This window comes from Lutjanus erythropterus, chromosome 15, assembly GCF_056507025.1.
Source record: "Lutjanus erythropterus isolate fLutEry1 chromosome 15, fLutEry1.hap2, whole genome shotgun sequence".
In the NCBI taxonomy this organism is placed as follows: Eukaryota; Metazoa; Chordata; class Actinopteri; order Lutjaniformes; family Lutjanidae; genus Lutjanus; species Lutjanus erythropterus.
Genome location: NC_139331.1, coordinates 37,452,984 through 37,476,010, shown reverse-complemented (window position 1 = coordinate 37,476,010; position 23,027 = coordinate 37,452,984). Strand labels below are relative to the sequence as shown.

Below are 23,027 nucleotides of genomic sequence, written 5' to 3'. Positions count from 1 at the left end.
TTAGGAAAAAAAGTAACTGTATTCCATTAAAGTTACTAAAACTAAGACATAATCAGATTACAGTTAGATTCAGCAAAAATTTGATGATTAGCAGTATTACAATTTTAAAATACATTGTAAAGTACAGAACGATTTATTACCATGGGCAGTGTTCAGTGTCCTCGAAGGGAATTCCGGACCCGCGAAAGATCTCGCGAGAGTTGATCGTTTTAATACAAATTACGATATGTCTTCGGTCTTAACCGATTGTTTTCTGTCCCTAAACCTACTTCAATCTGAACCACGACAGTATCTCATTCTAAAATATAATTAGTTTGTACAACGTACACAATGAAGAAACATCGCGTACAAATCTCGCGAGAGTTTCGCAAATCAAGGGTTCCTTTCTATACACAACTACGTTGAGAAGGTGGAACTGATGTTCCAGCTCTTTGTCTTACACGGAGATATTTCGGTAGGAACAGGAAGTGACGCAATAGCCAAATTTGGGGAAACGCGGGTAGAAAGTTAGTAGCAGAAGCAGACATGAATTAATCTGTATTTGTGACATAACTGTAGGATTTATCGAAGTCAACATGGCCGCTAAACGTAAATCTGACGTGACGGTTCCCGCGGAGGAAAGTGACCAGCTGCTGATCCGCCCGCTGTGAGTTCAATACAACTTCTACCTGCTGCTCTCACACCAAAGTACATTCAAAAATATCTTTTATTGATCAACAAAGGCAAACACACGGTTAACATTGTCTTTTAAGAGTGTTAATGAACACTTACATGCAACTCTTTATTTCGGCATAGACTAAATTTACCAAAATCCATTCATAAAATATCTTTTATTGATCAAAAGGTAAAAACGCTGTTAACATTGTTCTTCATAACGAAACCTTAGAGGAGCTTTTCATAGACCAAATGTACCAAACTCCATTCATAAAATAGACTCTTCTTTTGTAGTGGTGTATTTAGATCCTTTACAAGTAAAAAAAAAAAAAAAACACACACATAATGAAAACAATAAGTAAAAGTATTGCATTCAAAGCCTTACTGAAGTAAAAGTATGTGAGTATTGTCAGCAAATGGACGAATCAAATAGAAGCAGTCACTGTGTGTGGAATGCCATTTTAGTCAATATTTAATAAATAAAAGTAAACAAAAACAATGTGAATTTTATTCTGGAAAAAAAAACAATCTGACAACATATACGTAGATACCAATACAGACCGACGATGCTGTGCCATGATCAGGCTGATAATATTGACTGGCTGATATGTTTGTCTGGTTTCTAACTTAAACACAACACAACATGAACAACTGCCATGAATCTTTACATCACAGTGTCATGACACAGTGCTTTTAAGAATCAATACAGCATCACAAAACGTAATATCACAATAATCAAGTATACTGATATTTCATTACACCCTTATTTAATGTACTGTCGGCTTGTTTAATCCTCAGAGGCAACTCTTCATTTCAGCACAGACCAAATGTACCAAACAACATTTATTAATGAGGGTTTTCAACTTGTAGGTAAAACTAAATGATAGTTTGATTATTTATTGCAACCACGTGCTTCTCAGTAGATTGTATAGGTTCATAATTAATAATTAATTAATCTATGAAATCAAATAACTAATATTTGGTATCTTTTATGTGTTTTAAACTTGCTCATTTTATGAATAGAGTTTGGTTTTTGTTCTTCAGGGGTCAGAGTGTATCTGGGGCAGAGATCTGGGCTGATTCTTAAGTTATTTTTTGTTCTAGTTGCAGGTATGAGTTTAATTAATTAATTTTACTTGGAAGAGTTTTAGCTTTAAAGGGAGAATTCACCTCAAAATGAGAAGAACAGAGTTTTGGAGAGACGTCTGCCTTCTCTCCAGTATGATGGGACTAGATGACACTTGACTTGTGGTGCTCAAAGACACAAAAACTTTTAAAAAGATTAACAGCAGTGTTGCAATTTGTTTGTGTCCAGAGGAGCAGGACAGGAGGTGGGACGATCATGCATCATCCTGGAGTTCAAAGGACGGAAGATTATGGTATGTTTGGTTCATCACGTCAGCTGTGAAGGTTAACCTCTGTGTGTCTGTAGAGTCACTTCACTGTGTACTAACGTGTGTGTGTGTGTGTGTGTGTGTGTGTGTGTGTGTGTGTGTGTGTGTGTGTGTGTCTGTGCGTTGTGGTTTAGTTGGACTGTGGGATCCATCCTGGTCTGGAGGGAATGGATGCTCTGCCATTCATCGACCTGATTGATCCGGCTGAGATTGACCTGCTGCTCATCAGCCAGTGAGTTCAGAAAGTGTATCATATCACCATAGAAACCAGGAAAGGTTTCTCCTCCAAACACCAACCACAGCTATTAAATTTTTATTCAGTGATTTGTTAAAATGATTTCTGGCCATATGATGATGAAAACAAGACGATGCAGTCGTGACAGGAGACACTCAGGTGTGAAGCTCATCATATCTGAGGTATCATAATGATCAGGGTCGATGTAGCGCTGGGAGCTCCTCAGTAACATACCTGTGTTCCCTCTCAGCTTCCACCTGGATCACTGTGGAGCTCTGCCCTGGTTCCTGCAGAAGACCAGCTTTAAAGGACGCACCTTCATGACTCACGCCACCAAAGCCATCTACCGCTGGCTGCTGTCCGACTACGTCAAAGTCAGGTAGGACTGTGTCAGAGTCCTGTAGGACTCCTGTAGGACTATCGTTTAAGAGTTTAAGGTTAGTCAGGTTATTTATCTGGTGGTTGTTGAGGTTAATTTCTCACACACTGACCTACCTGGACAGTTTTGGTGAATTGTGTTTAATACGTCAGTATATCTGTGATGCAGCTGTGATGCAGCTGTGATGCAGTGTTTCTTCTATGATCTCTCACATCTGTCTGTGTGAACTGTGATATCTGAGTGTGTGTAGGATGTGTAGTAATGCAGGTGTGTTTTCTGCAGTAACATCTCAGCAGACGACATGTTGTACACGGAAACAGACCTGGAGGAGAGCATGGAGAAGATCGAGACCATCAACTTCCACGAGGTGAAGGAAGTGGCCGGCATCAAGTTCTGGTGTTACCACGCCGGCCACGTCCTCGGAGCCGCCATGTTCATGATCGAGATTGCGGGAGTCAAGGTCTGTCCAAAACAACGAGTGCTTTTCTCTGCTCGATCCCTCCATAATCTGAATATCTGTAGGCTGTGGTCAGATTGTACAGTGAAAGGACTGAATAAGAAGGTAAAGAGTTTAATGTTTATTGTCTTGTGTGTGTGTGTGTGTGTGTGTGTGTGTGTGTGTGTGTGTGTGTGTGTGTGTGTGTGTGTAGTTGTTGTACACAGGAGATTTCTCCCGTCAGGAGGACAGACATCTGATGGCAGCAGAGATCCCCAGTGTCAAACCAGACATCCTCATCACTGTGAGCAGAGAGTCACTTCAAGTTCAACTTTATTTAAACACTGAGCAGAACGTGGAGCAGTTGAAAACTGAAGCCTGTCTGTCTGTCTGTCTGTCTGTCTGTCTGTCTGTCTGTCAGGAGTCCACCTACGGGACTCACATCCATGAGAAACGAGAGGAGCGGGAGGCTCGTTTCTGTAACACGGTCCACGACATCGTGAACAGGGAGGGCCGCTGTCTGATCCCTGTCTTCGCTCTGGGTCGAGCCCAGGAGCTGCTGCTCATCCTGGGTGAGACGACACACTGTGGACCTCTGTCAGTCTCTGCACCTTCACACACATTCCAAAGAAGATGAGATGTCGAGTAAAATGTTTGTATTGTTGTTTGCAAATGTACAAACAGAGCAACAACAGACTGTGAAAGTTGTGTAACGCTCCAGAAACAGCTGTTTGGAACGTTCCACAGGTAAACAGGTGAGTTGGTGACAGGATCATGATTGGGTATTAAAGTCCTGGAAAAACTCAGTGGTTCATAAACATGGATGAGGTGAGATTCAACATTTTGTGAAAAACAGTTTAAGAACATTTGTCAACACAAAACTGCAGGAATTTATAGATTTCATCATCTACAATAATATCATTAAAAGATTCAGAGAATCCAGAGAAATCTCTGAAAACCAACACGGACTGTCTGTGACCTTTGACCCCTCAGGCAGCACTGCATTAAAAACCCTCATCATTGTATAAAGGACACTACATGGACTCAGGGACACTTTGGAAAACCGTTGTCAGTAAACACAGTTTGTCTCTGCATCTACAAATGTAAGTTCAGACTCAAAGAGAAAGACAGATATCAACAACATCCAGAGACACTGCAGACGTCTCTGGACCAGAGCTCAGCTGAGATGGACGGACGCAAAGTGGAAAAGTGTCCTGTGGTCTGACGAGTCCACATTTCAGACTGTTTTCACTAATCATGGACGTCATGTCCTCCGGGCTGAAGAGGAAAAGGACCATCCAGATTGTTCCCAGCACTGACTTCAACAGACAGCAGCTGTGATGTTTGGACGGATTCAGAGAGACATATGCTGCCATCACTGACGTCTTCTTCAGAGACGTCCCTGATTATTTCAGAGACGATGCTGAGACACATTGTGGACGTGTTCCAACAGCGTGTCTTCATAGTAAAAGAGTTCAGGTCCTAGACTGACCTGGACCTGCAGTCCAGACCTGGACCTGCAGTCCAGACCTGGACCTGCAGGCCAGACCTGGACCTGCAGTCCAGACGTGTCTCCCATTGAAAATGTGTGGTGCATTATGAAGGACAAAACAGGACAACAGAGACTGTGGACTGTTGATCAGCTGAAGACGAATATGAAGAAAGAATGAGACAGAATTGACCTTTAAAACTTCAACAGTTAGTGTCTCAGTTCACAAACACTGACTGAGTGTTAGAAGAAAAGATGATGGATCACAGAGAGAAACATGAAACACAATGACTGCAGATTTACTACAAACATTAAAGTTGATCAGTCTGATCAGGAAATATCTGATCTTTGTTCTGATTCAGATGAATACGGGTCGAAAAAAGATTGAAAATCATTGCGTTCTGTTTTACTCGACGTCCACGTTTCTGTGCTGCTCAGCGCAAAACTTGTCGTCTGTATTTATCATTCAGGAAAGTCGTGGTTCAAACATCAGTCGAAGAGAACATGAAACTAAATTTAACAAAGTGTGTGTGTGTGTGTGTGTGTGTGTGTGTGTGTGTGTGTGTGTGTGTGTGTGTGTGTGTGTGTGTGTGTGACGATGAAGATGAGTACTGGCAGAACCACCCGGAGCTCCATGACATCCCCATCTACTACGCCTCGTCTCTGGCCAGGAAGTGCATGGCCGTCTACCAGACCTACATCAACGCCATGAACGACAAGATCCGCAAGGCCATCAACATCAACAACCCCTTCGTCTTCAAACACATCAGCAACCTGAAGGTCAGTGAGCGCGCTCTGTGGGCCATCCCATCATATGTTTGACCCCCGTACGTAGTTTCTCACTTCCCCCGTGTGTTTCAGAGCATGGACCACTTTGACGACATCGGGCCCAGCGTGGTGATGGCGTCTCCGGGTATGATGCAGAGCGGTCTGTCCAGAGAGCTGTTCGAGAGCTGGTGCACCGACAAGAGGAACGGAGTCATCATCGCCGGGTACTGCGTGGAGGGAACGCTCGCCAAGGTGGGTTCAGCTCAGCATCTGACTGGAACTGAGGCATGCTGGGAAACTGTGTATCCAAGAAAAAAAGATATAACAAGGTGATAAAGACGTAACAAGACAAAAAACAGTGGAAAAGATGATGAACTTTACTTTTATACTTTGATTTCAGAGCCTGAATGTTTTCACTTTTACTGCAGTAAACAAATTGATCAGTACTTCTACTTTTACTTGAGTTTTTTTGTACTTTTACTCGAGAACAGAATGTGTGGACCTCAGACACCTCTGATTTTCAGTGGGATTTTTCCTGGAGGATTTTTGTTTCTCCGTGTAGAAACACTGACTCAGCATGTTTGTGTTCCAGCACATCATGACGGAGCCTGATGAGATCACCACCATGTCGGGTCAGAAGCTCCCTCTGAAGATGTCTGTGGACTACATCTCCTTCTCTGCTCACACCGACTACCAGCAGACCAGCGAGTTCATCAGAGCGCTCAAACCTCCTCACGTGGTGATCACATGACCCAGACACACACAGTTCATCACGCTGACATTATAACAGTTAAAGCATCGAGGGTTTGAAACGCAGAACGAGGATAATACTGGATTTTTGGGGCCAATACCAACATTATATTAGATATTCTGATATCAATATATCAGCCAATATCTTTATATAGATTATAATCAAAACATCAAGTCTCTCCTGAAGTGAATCAACTTTTTATTCTGTCTACTTTTATTATGATGGAAAACTGACAGATATAGACTTAAAATACAGCGATTTTCAAAATAAAATACAGTGATTTTCAAAATAAAAGCAATGTTTCTCGAAACGAAAGACAGTACTTTTCAAAATAAAACATGATGTTTTTCAAAATAAAAGGCAGTGCTTTTCGAAATGAAAGCTTTTCAAAATGGACACATTCATTGTGAAAAATAAGATAACTACTGCTGCCAGTTTCTTTTCTCTTTTCTTTGTTGTAATGATCGTGATGACACCTCTCAAGATGGACAAGACATTTGTAGTGTTGAAGTAACGTGATTGGTTCCTTCTCATGTGACCAACACTGAGAAATTACTGCAAACAGACACTTTGATACCTGATTTAAACGCTTCATAAAACCTCCACACTGCAGGCGGACTGATGTCACAGTCTTCTTATCAGGCTGTCATATCTGCAGAAATGTTTGTTACATTTCAATACGATATTTCATTTTAAAGCATTTATCAGCCGATACTGATGACAATATTCTTGTGCATCTCTAATAAATAAATATTTTTTGCAATTAATTATTTTACTGTTCACTATAATAAAATTGGTTCAGGAATCACGAAGGTAAAACGGTACCAGAACATCTCTACTGACTGATACATTGACACTTTGTGTGTCCAGATTCTGGTGCACGGCGAGCAGAACGAGATGGCGCGTCTGAAAGCAGCTCTGATCCGCGAATACGAAGACAACGACGAGGTCCACATTGAAGTCCACAACCCGAAGAACACCGAGGCCGTGACGCTCAACTTCAGAGGAGAGAAGCTGGCCAAGGTTGGTGTGAATCCACAGAAGCCTGAAACATGTGGCTGCCTGACTGTGTTGTACGGCCTTGTTAAACTCCCAGCATGCTCTGCTGCAGGTGATGGGCTCGCTGACCGACAGGAAGTGTGTTCAGGGTCAGAGGGTCTCTGGGATCCTCATCAAAAGAAACTTCAACTATCACATTGTGACGCCGTCCGACCTCTCCAGTCAGTAACACCAACTCTGTGTTTGTATGTCTGTGTTTGTGAGGACCGTGTTTTTTGCCAGCACAGTGAGGACGTTTGTGTTTTCTGAGGACATTTAGGACTGAGGACTGAAGGACTTTGATTAGGGGGGTTGTTTGGTTTAAGATTTTGTCATTTTAATTGATCATTGATTTGACGAATGATCAATTAAGGAAAGAGCTGACCGTTTCGACCCTGATACTAAGTGCTTGAGTTATAAAGTCGACCTCTTAATGTCACTTCTGTAGATTATTTTTCCTGAATAATAATGAGAAACTTCAGATTGGACAAATGTTCCCCTCAGTGTTTGTCTCTCTGTTCAGACTACACAGATCTGAGTATGGGCACGGTGACACAGACCCAGGCCATCCCCTACACCGGACCCATCTCTCTGCTCGTCAGCCAGCTCCGCAGCCTAGCAGGTCAGTCGACCAATCAGAACGCTGCGGCTCACCTGAACGCACCTCAAACATCACGTGACAGTTTCTTTACTTGTTCTAACCAGCTACACTTCAAAACCTAAAAGTTTTTCTTATTTTCATTTTTACTTTGTTTGTATAATCCCTGTTTTATATTTTCTGTTGGTCTAATTTCTCCTAAAGCACTTTAAAGTCATTAAATCTTAAATTAAATTATACACTACAGCTGCAACCAATAATTGATTATTGTTCAACTATTAAATTAATCAGCAACTATGTGATAATCAATTAATTGTTTTGGGACATTTTTTAATAAAAAAAAAGCTAAATTCTTTTTATAAACTATTTTTTGTGTCAGTGTCTTGGTTCTTCACCATTTGAAGCCTTTATATCTGGATTCTTAACCGTTTAATGTCAATCTGCATCAGGAAATGTTCTCAATCTGTGTCTGTGTGTGTGTGTGTGTGTGTGTGTGTGTGTGTGTGTGTCTGTCTGCCTCTGTGTGTGTGTCTGTCTGTGTGTGTGTGTGTGTGTGTGTGTGTCTGTCTGTCTGCCTCTGTGTGTGTGTGTCTGTCTGTCTGTCTCCGTGTGTGTGTGTGTGTGTCTGTCTGCCTCTGTGTGTGTGTGTCTGTCTGTCTGTCTCCGTGTGTGTGTGTGTGTGTCTGTCTGCCTCTGTGTGTGTGTGTGTCTGTCTGTCTGTCTGTCTCCGTGTGTGTGTGTCTGTCTGTCTGCCTCTGTGTGTGTGTGTCTGTCTGTCTCCGTGTGTGTGTGTGTGTGTGTGTGTGTGTGTGTGTGTGTGTGTGTCTGTCTGTCTGTCTGTCTGTCTGTCTGTCTGTCTGTCTGTCTGTCTGTCTCCGTGTGTGTGTGTGTCTGTCTCTGTGTGTGTGTGTGTGTGTGTGTGTGTGTGTGTGTGTGTGTGTGTGTGTGTGTGTGTGTTTCCAGGAGACGTGGAGCAGGTGGACGGAGCAGAGAAGATCACCATCAGGATCTTTAAGAACATCACTCTGGTCCACGAGGCGGGGACGGTGCGACTGGAGGTCAGAGACGACAGATTGTTTCCGTCTGTGTTTTTAATGGAGGAGCAATAAAACCTTCACTCAACAAGAGATTTTAGACATTTTAAAGGTTTTATTTCCAACATTCTCTGTTCAGGATGCATCTTTACTGCATCATATCTTTAAATAACACTAATGTTTGTCTGAGTGAACTAATCAACTGATCAGAATTATGATATTTCTAATTTAATACCAAGTTAGGAATCCTACAATCCTACCTTTGAGCTAAATGCTAACATGCTAATGTTTAGCAGGTATACTCTCTTTACTGTTAGCATGCTAACATCCTGCAAATTAGCATTAAACAGAAATCGCAGCTGAGGCTGATGGGAACGTCAGCCGCTCTGTGCACAATGTTTTTAACAGCAACTTTTTATTTATTTGTTTTGTCCTCAGTGGATCGCCAACCCGCTCAACGACATGTATGCTGATGCCGTCACTACGGTGGTCCTGGAGGTCCAATCCAACCCCAACGCCCAGAAATGTCCGTAAACAAAATATTAAACATTGTGACAGGATTAATTAACACTGTCACAAGTTTGTCAGTTGAAAAATAGGTGCAAACCTGAAAACAGGTGGCGCGTCTGTGTCCATCACCTGTTTTCACATTTGCACCTATTTTTCAATCTGGCAATAATTTTTCCACTAATCAATTAGTTGTTTGGTCCATGAAATATCAGAAAATGGTGTAAAATGTCCTCAAATGCCAATGTTCGTTTGTCTGTTTCAGTTCTCGAGGGGAAGAGAGAAACGTTTGACATGGACGTGTTCGTGGAGAGACTGGAGCTCATGCTGCAGTAAGTGTGGTCACACACCTGGTGGACGTTTGGTTTACTCTTGTCTTCAACGCCAGCCGGGTGGAGTCTGACTGTAAATAAGAGCAGGTCAAAGTGGTTCCTGTAAAAGGAGTCGTGTTGTTAATGTCTGTTTGTGTCACAGCGACATGTTTGGAGACGACTGCGTCAACTTCAAAGATGGTAAAAACCTGAGCGTGACCGTGGACGGAGTCACCGCGCTCATCGACCCAGAGACCAGAGTGAGTACAATGATTAAGTGTACGTTATATTTAGAATATCTTCTCCTCTTTATCTTTCTGTCAGACAGACGTTTCTGACAGGAAACCACCGTTATATAAGACAAATATCACTCTTTCCAAACCAACCAACCTCCATTGATAAAATCAGTCGTTTTAGTTCACAGGTCTGCTGCTGCCTCCATCTGTTAGTGTGTTTGTGTCGTGTTACTTTGGTGAATCTGGACAAACATTTAAAACAGTGGAGGCAACAACAGACCAACAGCTCCTGTGTTCTGTGAACTAAAACGACTGATTTTATCACTGGAGTTTGGTTGGTTTGGAGAGAGACTGATTGAAGATATATCAGGCTGTGACACACACACACAACTCTTAGTGGAAAAATGTATGACTTATTCTTTAAAACACAAAATATATGAATGAGAATGTGGAGCAGCTCAGTGTGACCTCACTGTAAAGGTAATAACTGACGTAATGTCCCTTTAATGTGCTGACCTCTGACCTCTGACCTGTGTCTCGTCCTCTAGTCGGTGGCGTGTGCAGAGGACGAGTCTCTGCGGGAGATGGTGGAGGTCGCCGTCCACCGGCTCTACGACGCCCTCAGCCCCACCTGTGATGTCACCAGCAGGAGGCGGCCGGCACCGGTCATGTGACGTCGGTCATGTGACGCCGGTCATGTGACGTCCTTGTGAGAGGAAACATTCTTATTTGACAAAGACTTAAAATCTTTGTTTAAACCTGATTCCAAAGGAATCCCCTTCAGGAGCGTCTGCAGCTGTTTTTGTACCTGATCCATCTGGAAAACAATCGTCATGGCAACAATTATTCATCATGAGACAAATAAACGTTTGTATAGTGAGACTGTCGTTTGTTCCTTTATCATCTTCAAAGCTGTAGTTCAATAAAACAAGCTTTTTCCGGAGCTTTCAATCAAATGACAACTACGTTAGAATGTTAAGGACAAGAAGAAGGTTTGTTTATGTTTTTGTTTGTTTGTTTGTTTGCATTTAAGAATAAAGTTGAAAATAGTCAAAATGGTGCGAATAAAATAGAAATGTTGAAATTAAAGTCTTAAACAGTTGAAATATTAATAAAGTCAAAATGGTGAAAATAAAGTCAAAATTTTATTTCAACATTCTTGAAGTTTTTAATTCTCAAATTGGAAGAAAAAATCCTCCTTTCAACTTAATTTGTGAAATGCTAAATTTAAAAACACTCTTCAGTACATAACCGATAATAAATAAAAACATAAAATCTGGACTTACAGCTACAGACATCAGCAGATCTTTCTCCTTAACAGCCGACTGAAGCCTCTGATGAAAACTTTAAAATGTTTGAAAGTTCTGACTTATAATTATTAATTTATGACTTATTTCTCTTTATATGTTCAAATTATTTTTTTTATTCTTTTATATTTCCAGTTATTCTTTCACAGATCTGCTCTTTTCATGAACTCTTTATGACTCCAAACTCTAAAACAACATAAACAAAGAAGTTTTCACTGAATGTAAATCTGTTTTTCAGTTGATTTGGACGTGAAAATAAATAAAAACACAGTGAAGGTAATGATGACTTTGGTCACATGACCAGAGTCAGTCAAACGTTTTATTTTGAAAGAGCAGACTGACTGACAGTCAACACATTAAACGGATCAATACTCAGTGAACGCAACATGTTTGACACAATATGATCACATGATCGTCTGCGTACAACAACAACACACACACACACACACACAACATTAACAATACTGACTAGTGCATTTGAATACCACAGAAGAAGAAAAGGCACAGAGTTCTGATTGTCTTTTAAGATTAAAAAAAAGTTTGGCTTTCAGTTACAAAAATAAAACGACACAAAAAAATTAACACTTATTAAAAACAACAGCAGCCTGAGCTCCCAAAACAGCTGCAAACACATCTGTTTTTAACCGCGGTTTGGTTTTAACTGAAGTATATTTATATTATACTGAATAACATTTATACTAAAGTGGTATTTATCAAAAGAAGAGACTCATTTACATATATTTTTGCTAAAAATGAACAGTCTCAATTTACTACAAATAAAAACCTGTGTCATACAAATATTTAAAAAATATGGAAGCCTGAATCAGCCTGAACAAATATCTACACGGTAAATCAGAATTATGAGATAACAAGTCGAAGTTACGAGATATAAAGTTCTATTTTTGCCTTTTTTTAATCTCATAATTAAAACTCACCAGGAGATATTTTTTTTTATTTCAGTGGACCTGATTATCAGACTGAAGTGTTTCTTCACCAATCAGATTTCTCCATTTGATTCATCTTAGGGTCAATAAAACATTAGAAAACAGTGAAAAAATAAAATATTCTCGAGCCCAAAGTGACTCCATCAAATGTTTTGTTTTGTTTTGTTTTGTTTTGTTTTGTTTTGTTTTGTTTGATCTGTTGTTTGAACAGACCAAAACAAAACAAAACAAAAACCTGGAACATCACATTGGCTTTTTTTCTTTTCTTTTTTTTTTTGCTTGAAAAATGATTCAAACAAATATTTTATACACAAAATGTCTTCAGAAGAAATGAACCAGCTGGACATGAATATTTTTTGCAGCATGAAGAGCGAGGCACGAACACTGTCAGGGTCTGAGTCTTAAAACAGATTTTACTTCCTGATATTTAAAATATTTAAAGGGTTTTATTTGTTAGTTTGAGGGACGGAGGCACTTTTTAAAAATATCTCTACATTTCTCTTCAACTTTCCCTTTAATATTATCGGTTATGGCATCAGTATCGTCGTAACAACTACATGATTATTGGTTCCATATCCATATCAGTGTGTCTCCATGGCGACTGGTTGAAAAGCTGTTGATCATGTGATCAGACCTGAGTTTGACTGCAGAAACAAAACAACACTGCAGCAGTCAGCAAGAACCTGATGTCAGAGCAGAGACTGCACCTGTCCACACCTGTCTCCTGATGTGGACAGGTGTCTCCACACTGTAAAAAAAAATAAAAAATAAAAAATAGTTGAGAAAACTCAGAATTTCAAGGTAACTGCCTTCACTGGATTCTTGTGTTTGGAATCAAACTTTGAAGTTTTGAAATAAACTGATCAGATTTTCTTCAGTTGAGATAATTAACTAAGTGATCAGTTTTTATTTTGGTGGCTGAAAATTAAATGGTTGCAAATGAAAATTATTAAACATCATTTACTTTTGAGTTTATTCAACAATTTTTCAAATATAAATATTTTGGGTTTTTTTTAAACTGAAAGATTAAAATTTTTCTATAAATTTTGTCAACAAAAGATTATCAGCTGGCAGAGATATGAAGTAACTAAGTACAAATACTTTGTTATTGTACTTAAGTAGAGTTTTTAGCTATCTATACTTGAGTATTTATTTTTCTGACTCTTTACTTTTACTCTACATTTGAACACAGATATCTGAACTTTCCTCACATTTTCTAAATAAGCTCTTTATGTTATACTTTAGTTTGAACTCAGGACGAAAACAACGTAAAGGATGAAGCAAAACAAATACGACAGGACAAAAAAGACAAAAACGACTTAGCCATACAAAAACAACGTAACAAGATATAAAAAGACAAAAATGATGTCAAAGATAAAAATAACATAAAAGGTGTAACACAACAAATACGACATAACTGCAAAAAAAAAAACACAGCAAGACAAAAAAACGACGTAAAAGTCGATGAAAACGATGTAACAGCAAAAATGACGTAATGAAGAAAATGGCTTTAAAGACGAGACGAAAACAGTGCAAAAAATGTAACACGACAAAAACAACAAAACAAGACAAAAATGATGTAAAAGATGTGACGAGACGAAAATGACAGCAATGTGAAAAACTACAAAAATATTAACAAATCTAAAGTGACTACAAAAGAAAAGGTTCAGTTTTCTTTTGCACAGAAACAAAATGTCCTTCAGAGGACGACTTTTTTCTTTTATACTCTGAGGACATTTCAGAGCCTGAACTTTTTCACTTTTACTGCAGTAAACAAGTTGAATCAGTACTTTTACTCGAGTATCTGTACTTGTACTGCAGTAAAGACTCGGAGGACTTTTCTGTCAGCTGATAAAACTTTTTCAGAACTTAAGAGTTTGAATTTGGTTCCAAACTAAAAATCTCTACTTGAGTAAGTTTCCTTGTGAGTTTTCTCATGTGTTTCCTGTTGCCTTCGTCTCAGCACTGCGTCTCCTTGGTGTCGATCTGATGTTGTCTCTGCAGTCTGAACATCATCGCCTTCTCGCTGCGACTCGTCACATTTTTCTCCGTCAGGTCCTCGAAGGAGCGTGGAGCCGAGCCCGCCGGCCGCCCGAACGCCTCCTCCAGCGCCTCCTCGTCCAGGTGCGAGTCAAAGCTGGGGTCCTCCTGGATGGTGGCCATGCGGGGGCTGTCCAGGGGCAGGTGGGCGGGGCCGGGGGCCGGTGGATCGGGACCGGAGATCGGAGGGGTGCTGGTCTGTTGGGGGCCGGACGACTGGAAACGCAGGCCGACGGGGTTGGCGGTGGTAGGAAAGGTTGGAGGTTTGAAGATCCGTACAGATGCAGACTCCAGGCTGCTCAGGAGCTCGGCATTCTGGGAAAATAACAGTCACAGTCAGAATGAGCCACAATTAAAGGTACAGACTGCTGTTTTTTTCATGCTTTATTTCATGAACTTTTATTGTTTAAATCCAGCTGGAGATATTTTCTGATTATATTTACAGTACAGTATAAATATAAATATATTATATATACATATATACATATATATATATATATATATATATATATATAAATCTACTCACACTGGGGAAGAACAGAGACTTGGTGGTCTGTTCGTACTGTTGATCCAGCTTCTTGTCCTGAAAATAAAAGAGATGAAGAGACAACAAAAAATCATTTTAATGACTTCATCCACCTTTTCTTCCTTCATCAGACTGATGGTAATATTGTTCCAGAGGTTTGACTGTTACGTGTATAAGAATCATATGAGGTGTAGAACCCACCACACAGTGAACCAGGATGCTGAAGGGAACCCAGAAGAGCAGAGAGAACGCCACCACAGAACCCACGATGTTATCAGCCAGGAACTTCCCAAACGTGTTGATGTCCAGTTTATCGATGAAGTCCCACAGACGCTCCACCACGTCCTGAACCTGCTTCATACACTTCCCCTGCAGACACACACACACACACACACACACACACACACACACACACACACACACACACACACACACCATGCACAGATTTATTATTCAGTATCAGGTCTGTGTTGGACAGCAGGAGACGACATGTTGAAGAAACGTACCGCTCCGTCACAGAAGCCCACGGTGCAGGGTTTGCCTTTCCGCAGGAACAGGAAGTTGCCTGTTTTATCCTGGTAGGGGGCGCAGACGCCGCTGCTGCTCCGACAGCAGACCTTACATGAAGAGTGTGTTTCTACAAAGACAGAAACAGATGAAGTGACACTTTACTGCAGCTGCACTCAGACCTGAGACAGAGAGGAGTGTGTGTGTTTGTGTGTTTAAAGGTCAAACTGTCCATCGTACCGTTACAGGCGCAGGGCTGCAGCTTTAAGACGACCTGACAGAAAGGAATGCACTCTCCGTTCTGACACTCTCCGCTGTCCAGACAGCCCGTCGAATTTAGAGCGTTCTCTGGAGGAGGACACTCGCTGCTGTTTCCTGTCAACACACACACCACGGTCACCACACAACCTGTAATAATCACACACCTGTGAGGACATGTGACCTCTGACCCGTCAGCTGACCTGTGCAGTACGAGTGTCCTTTACAGGTGGCGTTGATGGGCTCCTGACAGACTTCACCTTCAATCTCAAATTTGCAGTTTTTACAGCAGGCACTGTTCCTGTCACTGAACACAGACAGAGACGGATGAAGAGGACGGACACCTTCTGCTCTTTTTCTCTAAACGTTCATGTTTTATTCGATTAAAGTGTTAAACACTTTGTTCCGACGGTTGCGGAGGTTCTCTCTGTTCCACACCGAGTGAATCTCTCAATAACGATCATGAACAAGAGCAGAACAGAAGCAGCTGATTGGTTCGTGGTGTCTCTGACCTGCACTGAGCTCCGGGTCTCAGCCTGCAGTCGGTGGTGCAGCAGCGGTCGGAGTTGATGTGCAGCAGTCCGGGGTCACACTCCTCGCCCTGCTCCACCCGAGAGTTCCCGCACACATTAATGTTCCTCTGCTTGAAGCAGGACGGAGCCTTGGACCTGAGACGCTTCACGATGGAGCGTTTACTGCAGTTAGAGAAGAGCTGGACACAGACGGGACAGAAAGGAGACACAGTCCATCGTTCTGTTGGAAATAAATGAGCTTTAGAAAGGTAAGAGTCCTCACCTTGTTGTTGACGTGGTCTCCGCTCACAGCGATGGGGTACATGACGTATTTCCCCCCCTGGTCCTCTCGGGGGGCGCAGTACGGGATGTTGTCGGGGTCGTGTTCCGCTCCGAAGTTATGACCGAGCTCGTGAGTCGTCACCAGGTCGGCTTCCTGCGGAGACGACACCGAACGGATCAGAGAACTGAGACGAGGACAGTCACCGAACTGCATCCATTCAAAAACTTTCAGTGTGGGTGAGACGTTTTCCTGAGTCGACCGCAACATCAACGTTCTCTGAGGAACTTTCAGAAGATCTCAGTGAAACTGTTTGGAGTAAAGCAGAATAAAAATCCTGACCTCCATCAGAGCTTCTAAAAATAGTTTTCTGTCAACTTTAAACCTGCAGTTTTTAGTTTTGATGCTTAAATATTTGCTGCAGTAACATTTTACTGCAAACGTATAAATGTCTTAAATGACTGAAAGCAGCGTCTCTGATCATTAAATCATTTTTTAAATGACGTCGAGCAGCACGAGCTGCCAGGTGATTTCCTCACTGAGTGTTGTACTGATGTCTGAGTGTTTTCTTCAGAGGCTGCTTTCAGTCATTAGTGTAACATTTCCATGAGCTAACCAGGACGAGTTAACGTGCTCTTCTCGTCCTGAACGGAGCCACAGTCACAGCTCGATCACTTCCTGTGACTGTCATTGTTGCAGAAACAGACAGTGAACACATGGGGGAGCCCCACCAACTCAAAACACTGTTAAGGTGGAATGATGCTCATATTTGATATAAGTTTGAGTGAAAATGTTCACTGAACTTTTTTGTGTCCAAACATTCAGTGAAAGTGGACAGGACAGTTTATGATCTGTGTGGACAAAGAGACAATAACTTCAGCTCAGTAAACTAAACGTCACCATGAGGACAGTTTTCGTGCCTTGGTCAGGATGGTCTTCCCATAGTTCTTGGTGCTGGTCAGTCCTGTGTTGAGGTAGATCGCTCTGTGTTCGTTTGAAGAGGACGGACAGGCTGCAGAACAAAAAAGAAAACAGCCAGAGTTACTCTCTCTGGCTGTTTCTGGTGTCTGAAGAGAACTGGGGACGGGGGACGCCTCAGTGAGACGTTACCTTTGGAGCAGAGACCTCCGGGGATGTCGGGTTTGGACGGGGCGACGTAGGCCAGACCCAGAGTGCCCTCATCAAAGTCCTGATAGGTGAAGAGGTGGGCGAGGCAGACGTTGGACGCTTTCTCTGCCATGTCCATGCTGAACTGCTGCAGGGACACCAGACAGCAGAGGACACAGACAGTCAGGGGTTAAAAGAAAACTCTGGAGACGTTTTTATTTTCCCATTAAAGCACATCAGTGACTGACTCAGTCCCACACACACGTCCCGCTGCGACTCTGTCTATAAACCAGAACTCTACAAACAGCTCCTGTGTTCTGTGAGCTAAAATGACTGATTTTTTCAGTGGAGTTTGGTTGGTTTGGAGAGAGTGACGTTTGACTCGTATACCAGCAGTTCCCCTTCAGAAAAGTGTGTTATGCTGGTAGCAGCTAAAGTGTCCTGCAGCAGAGATGATCAGACGCCACACAGCTGCGTTTGGAGACACTACAGACTTTATCCTGCTGTGAAACTCCCTGCAAACATCAGTGATAATGAACCTTTTAACACATCAGGCGGGTCAGGTGGGTCAGGTGGGTCAGGTGAATCAGGTGGGTCAGGTGAGTCAGGTGGGTCAGGTGAATCAGGTGAATCAGGTGGGTCAGGTGAGTCAGGTGGGTCAGGTGGGTCAGGTGGGTCAGGTGGGTCAGGTGAGTCAGGTGGGTCAGGTGAATCAGGTGAATCAGGTGGGTCAGGTGGGTCAGGTGGGTCAGGTGAGTCAGGTGGGTCAGGTGGGTCAGGTGAATCAGGTGGGTCAGGTGGGTCAGGTGGGTCAGGTGGGTCAGGTGAATCAGGTGGGTCAGGTGGGTCAGGTGGGTCAGGTGAATCAGGTGGGTCAGGTGAGTCAGGTGGGTCAGGTGGGTCAGGTGGGTCAGGTGAATCAGGTGGGTCAGGTGGGTCAGGTGGGTCAGGTGAGTCAGGTGGGTCAGGTGAGTCAGGTGGGTCAGGTGAGTCAGGTGGGTTACCTCCAGCAGCTTCTTGACGTCCCACACGTCTCGACCCTCCACTGGACTTCCTTTCATGTTGAAGTGAGTTTTTCCTGAAGCCACAGGGGTCGGAGTTTTCTCTATGATGATCTGACAAGACACACACACACACACACACACACACACACACACACACACACAGCGTCAGCGTCTCACAGCCTCCAAAACAAGAGTTTCACTTTCCCATCATGCCCCTCACCTGCTGGATCTGAACTCCGTAACCAATGAACTCATCGTCCCACGACGTGTTTCTGTAGATGTCGTCCACGCGGTCGATCAGCTCGATCTGTCAGGGTGGTGGAGGTGACGGAGGTTAGATTCAAGCTGCGTGTGTGTTTACCTACAGTAAAACAAGCTAAAGCTAGGCTAGGCTAAGATAAAGCTAAGCTAAGGCAGACCAAAATAAGCTAGTTAAGCTGAGCTAGACCTGAATAAATGTCTCAAAATTCAAACTTTTCTCAATGAAATTACATAAAACAGCTGCAATAAATGAAGCAAAATTAGGCTAGGCTAAGCTATGCTGCTGGCCACAACTCCCATGATTCAGCGTTCCTTCATGACATCATCAAACTATGTCAAATGTTATTATTTTACTGTGAGGGACCCCTAGTGGCTGAAATTACACAGTAAAATAAGCTAAAGCTAGGCTAGGCTAAGATAAAGCTAAAGCTAAATCAGACTAAAATAAACTACTGCTAGTTAAACTGAAGTGGACCTGAATAAATGACACAAAACTTAAACTTCACAATAAAATGTAAAGATCCGTTTACTGTCTAGTGTGTGTGTGTGTGTGTGTGTCTGTGTGTGTGTGTGTGTGTGTGTGTCTGTGTGTGTGTGTGTGTGTGTCTGTGTGTCTGTGTGTGTGTGTGTGTGTGTCTGTGTGTGTGTGTGTGTGTGTGTGTGTGTGTGTGTCTGTGTGTGTGTGTGTGTGTGTGTGTGTGTCTGTGTGTGTGTGTGTGTGTCTGTGTGTCTGTGTGTGTGTGTGTGTGTGTGTGTGTGTGTGTGTGTCTGTGTGTGTGTGTGTGTGTGTGTGTGTGTGTGTGTCTGTGTGTGTGTGTGTGTGTGTGTGTGTGTGTGTGTGTGTCTGTGTGTGTGTGTGTGTGTGTGTGTGTGTCTGTGTGTGTGTGTGTGTGTGTGTCCTGACCAGGTAGTTGAGTGTGGTGCTCTCCTCCTTTCTGCCCATGTGTTCGAAGAAGCGATGGTCGGCCACCAGCAGCAGAGGACAGGTGTTCTTCAGGTGATCGTGGACCTGACGCTTCCCTCTGGACACAGACTCTGGACAGGAAGAGACAGAAAAACACAATTAAAGCTCCTTTATTTCACATTAAACAGAGACTGAACAGGCATTTAAAACACCGTCAGGACAAAAACATTAAATTAAATCAAACCATCACAACATTAATGTAAAATAATACACTTTTCAAATTAAAATAACTTTGTTTCACAATAAATTCTCCTTTTATAAAAATATTATAAGCTCTTTTTCTCACACGTAGAACTTTATTTTACTTTACAAGCTAATTTTTCACACTTTTAAAATAAAAGCTCTTTATACACTGACATTAAAAGCTCTTTTTCACACTAAACGCTAAAAGCAGTTTTTTCAAATTAAAAGCTCTGTATTTCACACCAAAAGCGTACCATAGGTTAATCATGTTGAGGTTTTATTGTGAAGCAGCAACAGGAAATAAATCTGTATTTGTTTCTGTTACACCTGGAGTCTCTTCATCAGAGTTCAGAGTTGAGATCTACTGACCCTCTTCCTCTCGCTCCTCGAACATGGCCGCTTGAATGCTGTCAGGGAGGAGGTGGGCGGGGTCAGACTTCACGTAACCGCAGACTGAAGGCTGGTGCAGTCGGCTGAGGTTCCTGATGTCCTCTGAGCGGTAGATCAGCAGACGACCATCGGGGGGCGCCGACGTGAACCTCCACAGAGGCTGAACACAGAGACCAGAGCAAGAATTACAGAAGGAGACGATGGTGACGTACAAAAAACATCCTGTCAGGATTATTTCTCTGAATTATTTTTTATCCTCTGTGAAAACATGGTGATTTAAAAAAAAAGTTTTGGCATTTTTCACATTAAAAGCTCTTTATTTCAAATTAAAAGCTCTTTTTTTCAAATTAAAAGCTCTTTATTTCAAATTATAAGCACTTTATTTTACATTAGAAGCGCTTTATTTTGTGTTGAAGGCTCTTTTATGGACCAATAAAATCCCTCTTCCCCCCATCTTGATGTTTTACCTCGATGTTGTACTCGGCCTCATCAGTCAGGATGTGGGCGGAGAACTCGTGGTCGTCGATATGAGCCTGAACACGAGAGTTTTCCTCCCCTGCAACAGAAGAAACAGAAAGACAGTCTTTTTTTTCTGTCGTCTCCTCGTTGACGGTGTTTTGGTTTCAGTTCTGCTCCGTGTTACCGATGACGTGTCCCGTGAAGTAGTTGTGTCTGTTGATGGCGTAGCTCCGCTCTCGTCCGTCCTCGTCCACAATCACGGCTCTGAAGTCCTCGGTGAAGAGCTCGTCGTTGGTCCTCAGGTACAGTCTGAAGTGCCTACAGACACACACACAGACAGACAGACACACTGTGAGCTCATGAACCCTCTGAGTCACTGACCTGTGTGAGACGTGACCTCTGACCTCTGAAGGGCGTTGAAGCTCAGCAGTTTCTCCACGTGAGTCTGTGTTTGGACGTCACGGCGGCGGACAGAGTGAGTCTGCAGGCTGGACAGAGGCAGCATGTCGAAGTCGTCCAGCATCGACCTGAGAGACGCTGCAGAGGGAACAGAGAACCGGCAGACAGTTACTGAACATCCTGGTTTTTAACAGCCAATAATCAATAATTCAATGTTTTTTATCTAATACATTCTACAGTTATGAGCAGCTATGACATAATAATGAATGAATGACTTACTCTCACATTCTGATTTATTATCAATTATAACATAAAAAAAAATCTAAAGTCCTCATTTTAACTCACTCAAACTCAAATATCTGATATAATCTGATTAACATGACTCATCAAGACTTTTTTCATTTCATCATTTCTAACTTTTCATTTAATTTTTGTGTGTAATGTTGGCAGATGTGAGCTTCCGTACATTCTGCAGTAACTTTGACTGATAACTGCAGTCAGGTTTGTTTCTTTAGTTCACATGAAACCAGACATTAAACATGGTTATAAACGCGTTATGAACACTCACTGTACTCCTCCTCCTCTGTGTGTGCGGGCGGAGAAATGGCGGCCTCCGTTAAAACGATAAAACCAGTAAAAAGAGTCAAAAGTTGTTGTCGCATGTTTGATTTGACTGATGGAGATTTAATCCACAGGACGAAAACTCGTCGCTGCTTCTTTCAGTTTTCAGATTTTAAACAGTTTAACGACAGTTTGGATGAAAAGTTGAGTTTAAAAAAACATTTCTGGAGTCATTTGAGTGAATCTGTTCCAGCTGAAGTCTTTGTTGTGTTTAAAAAACAGGCAGAGAAACGCGTCCAGTCCGCAAAACCAGGAAGACAGACAGCGGCCATGTTAAGACGGATACAACACAGAGAGGCAGGGCGGAAACACGGCGCAGTGCCTTCACAATAAAAGCATAAGCGAATAAAACGACTATAATGAAAAAGATAAAATGTTTTAAATGTGACAAAAATTATCAACTTTGAAAGGAAAATAACCAAGGAAAAAATCAGAGGAAAAAAGTATAACGATTTAAAGTAAAGACTTACTCATTCAACCAGGGGATGCATGACTTTAGCCAAGATTTTAAAGCTAATAAAAAACTGAATTGTGTTAAATCTATGCATACAGCAATATATATATGTATATATATATATATATATATATATATATATATATATATATATATATATATATATATATATATATATATATATATATATATATATATCAGTGTTTCACACTCCAGATTTAATATTATTGTCCTTTTAAAATAAAAACTCTTTTTGCTAAAAATCATTTTTCCTGCAATGTGCTTTATTTTGAATGTCCGTCGTTGAGTTGTATTCTCATAAATTTAAAAATGTTAACTCTGACAATACATGAATATCAGTGTTTTATGCTACGTGTTTATTATCATTGCTGTTGTTGTAAAATATAATTCTTCGTGGCTGCTAGAATCAGATTTCCCAGAATGTGCTTTACTTTGAAAATGCATTGTTGTGTTGTAATCTCAACATGTTAACACGTTAAGCAATATATATCAGTGTTTTGTCTTTCAGATTTTATATTGTTATTGCTGTTGTTGTTGTTGTAAAATATAATTTCCCGACTGCTAAAATCACATGTGCTTTATTTTGAAAATCCGTTGCCGTGTTGTGCTCTTATTGTTGTAAATTGACGCTCTGGTGAGTCAAACACGCTGGAATCCAAAAAAAGGGGGGTGCCATAAAAAACGTCACGTTATTTGACGTGATTATTTTTTTTACAGTGTCGCGTGTTAATTCAGTTAAAATTTGCAAAACAAACGTGTGAATAAAAAGAAGACGGAAGTAAAAGACGTCGTCGTCCATCTTATGTAAGAGAATAACAGAGAGACATCTGGCAGCTCTATTTATAACATCTGATCTCATCACAATCCGCTTCTACATGATGACACACAACCAGGAAAAGTGAACAAATATCACCACAAACTCTGAACACAACAGCCTGACCACCGGAAACTTTTTATCTA

General features: G+C 41.7%; 2 protein-coding genes across 2 annotated transcripts; one reads left to right on the top strand and one right to left on the bottom strand.

The window, feature by feature from the left end:
- Positions 1–454: 454 nt before the first annotated feature.
- On the top strand, positions 455–9,975 carry LOC146314891 (cleavage and polyadenylation specificity factor subunit 3-like). Its single transcript, XM_084736783.1, has 17 exons — positions 455–646; positions 1,970–2,033; positions 2,183–2,280; positions 2,534–2,662; positions 2,945–3,122; positions 3,313–3,402; positions 3,520–3,670; positions 5,192–5,367; positions 5,449–5,607; positions 5,948–6,094; positions 6,977–7,129; positions 7,218–7,326; positions 7,668–7,766; positions 8,706–8,800; positions 9,215–9,302; positions 9,549–9,615; positions 9,758–9,975. The coding sequence occupies exons 1-17, from the start codon at positions 576–578 to the stop codon at positions 9,930–9,932; spliced, it is 2,049 nt and encodes a 682-aa protein (XP_084592909.1). The 5' UTR covers positions 455–575; the 3' UTR covers positions 9,933–9,975.
- A 3,517-nt stretch (positions 9,976–13,492) lies between these two features.
- adam17b (ADAM metallopeptidase domain 17b) lies at positions 13,493–21,948 on the bottom strand. Its single transcript, XM_084736811.1, has 18 exons — positions 21,540–21,948; positions 20,977–21,109; positions 20,757–20,890; positions 20,581–20,669; positions 20,093–20,273; positions 19,481–19,611; positions 18,536–18,622; positions 18,316–18,426; positions 17,315–17,459; positions 17,125–17,216; positions 16,208–16,360; positions 15,925–16,124; positions 15,616–15,719; positions 15,395–15,529; positions 15,154–15,284; positions 14,849–15,016; positions 14,648–14,704; positions 13,493–14,436 (listed from the first exon to the last, which is right to left on the bottom strand). Exons 1-18 carry the CDS (start codon positions 21,631–21,633, stop codon positions 14,041–14,043), a joined length of 2,541 nt encoding a protein of 846 aa, XP_084592937.1. The 5' UTR covers positions 21,634–21,948; the 3' UTR covers positions 13,493–14,040.
- Between the last annotated feature and the right edge of the window lie 1,079 nt (positions 21,949–23,027).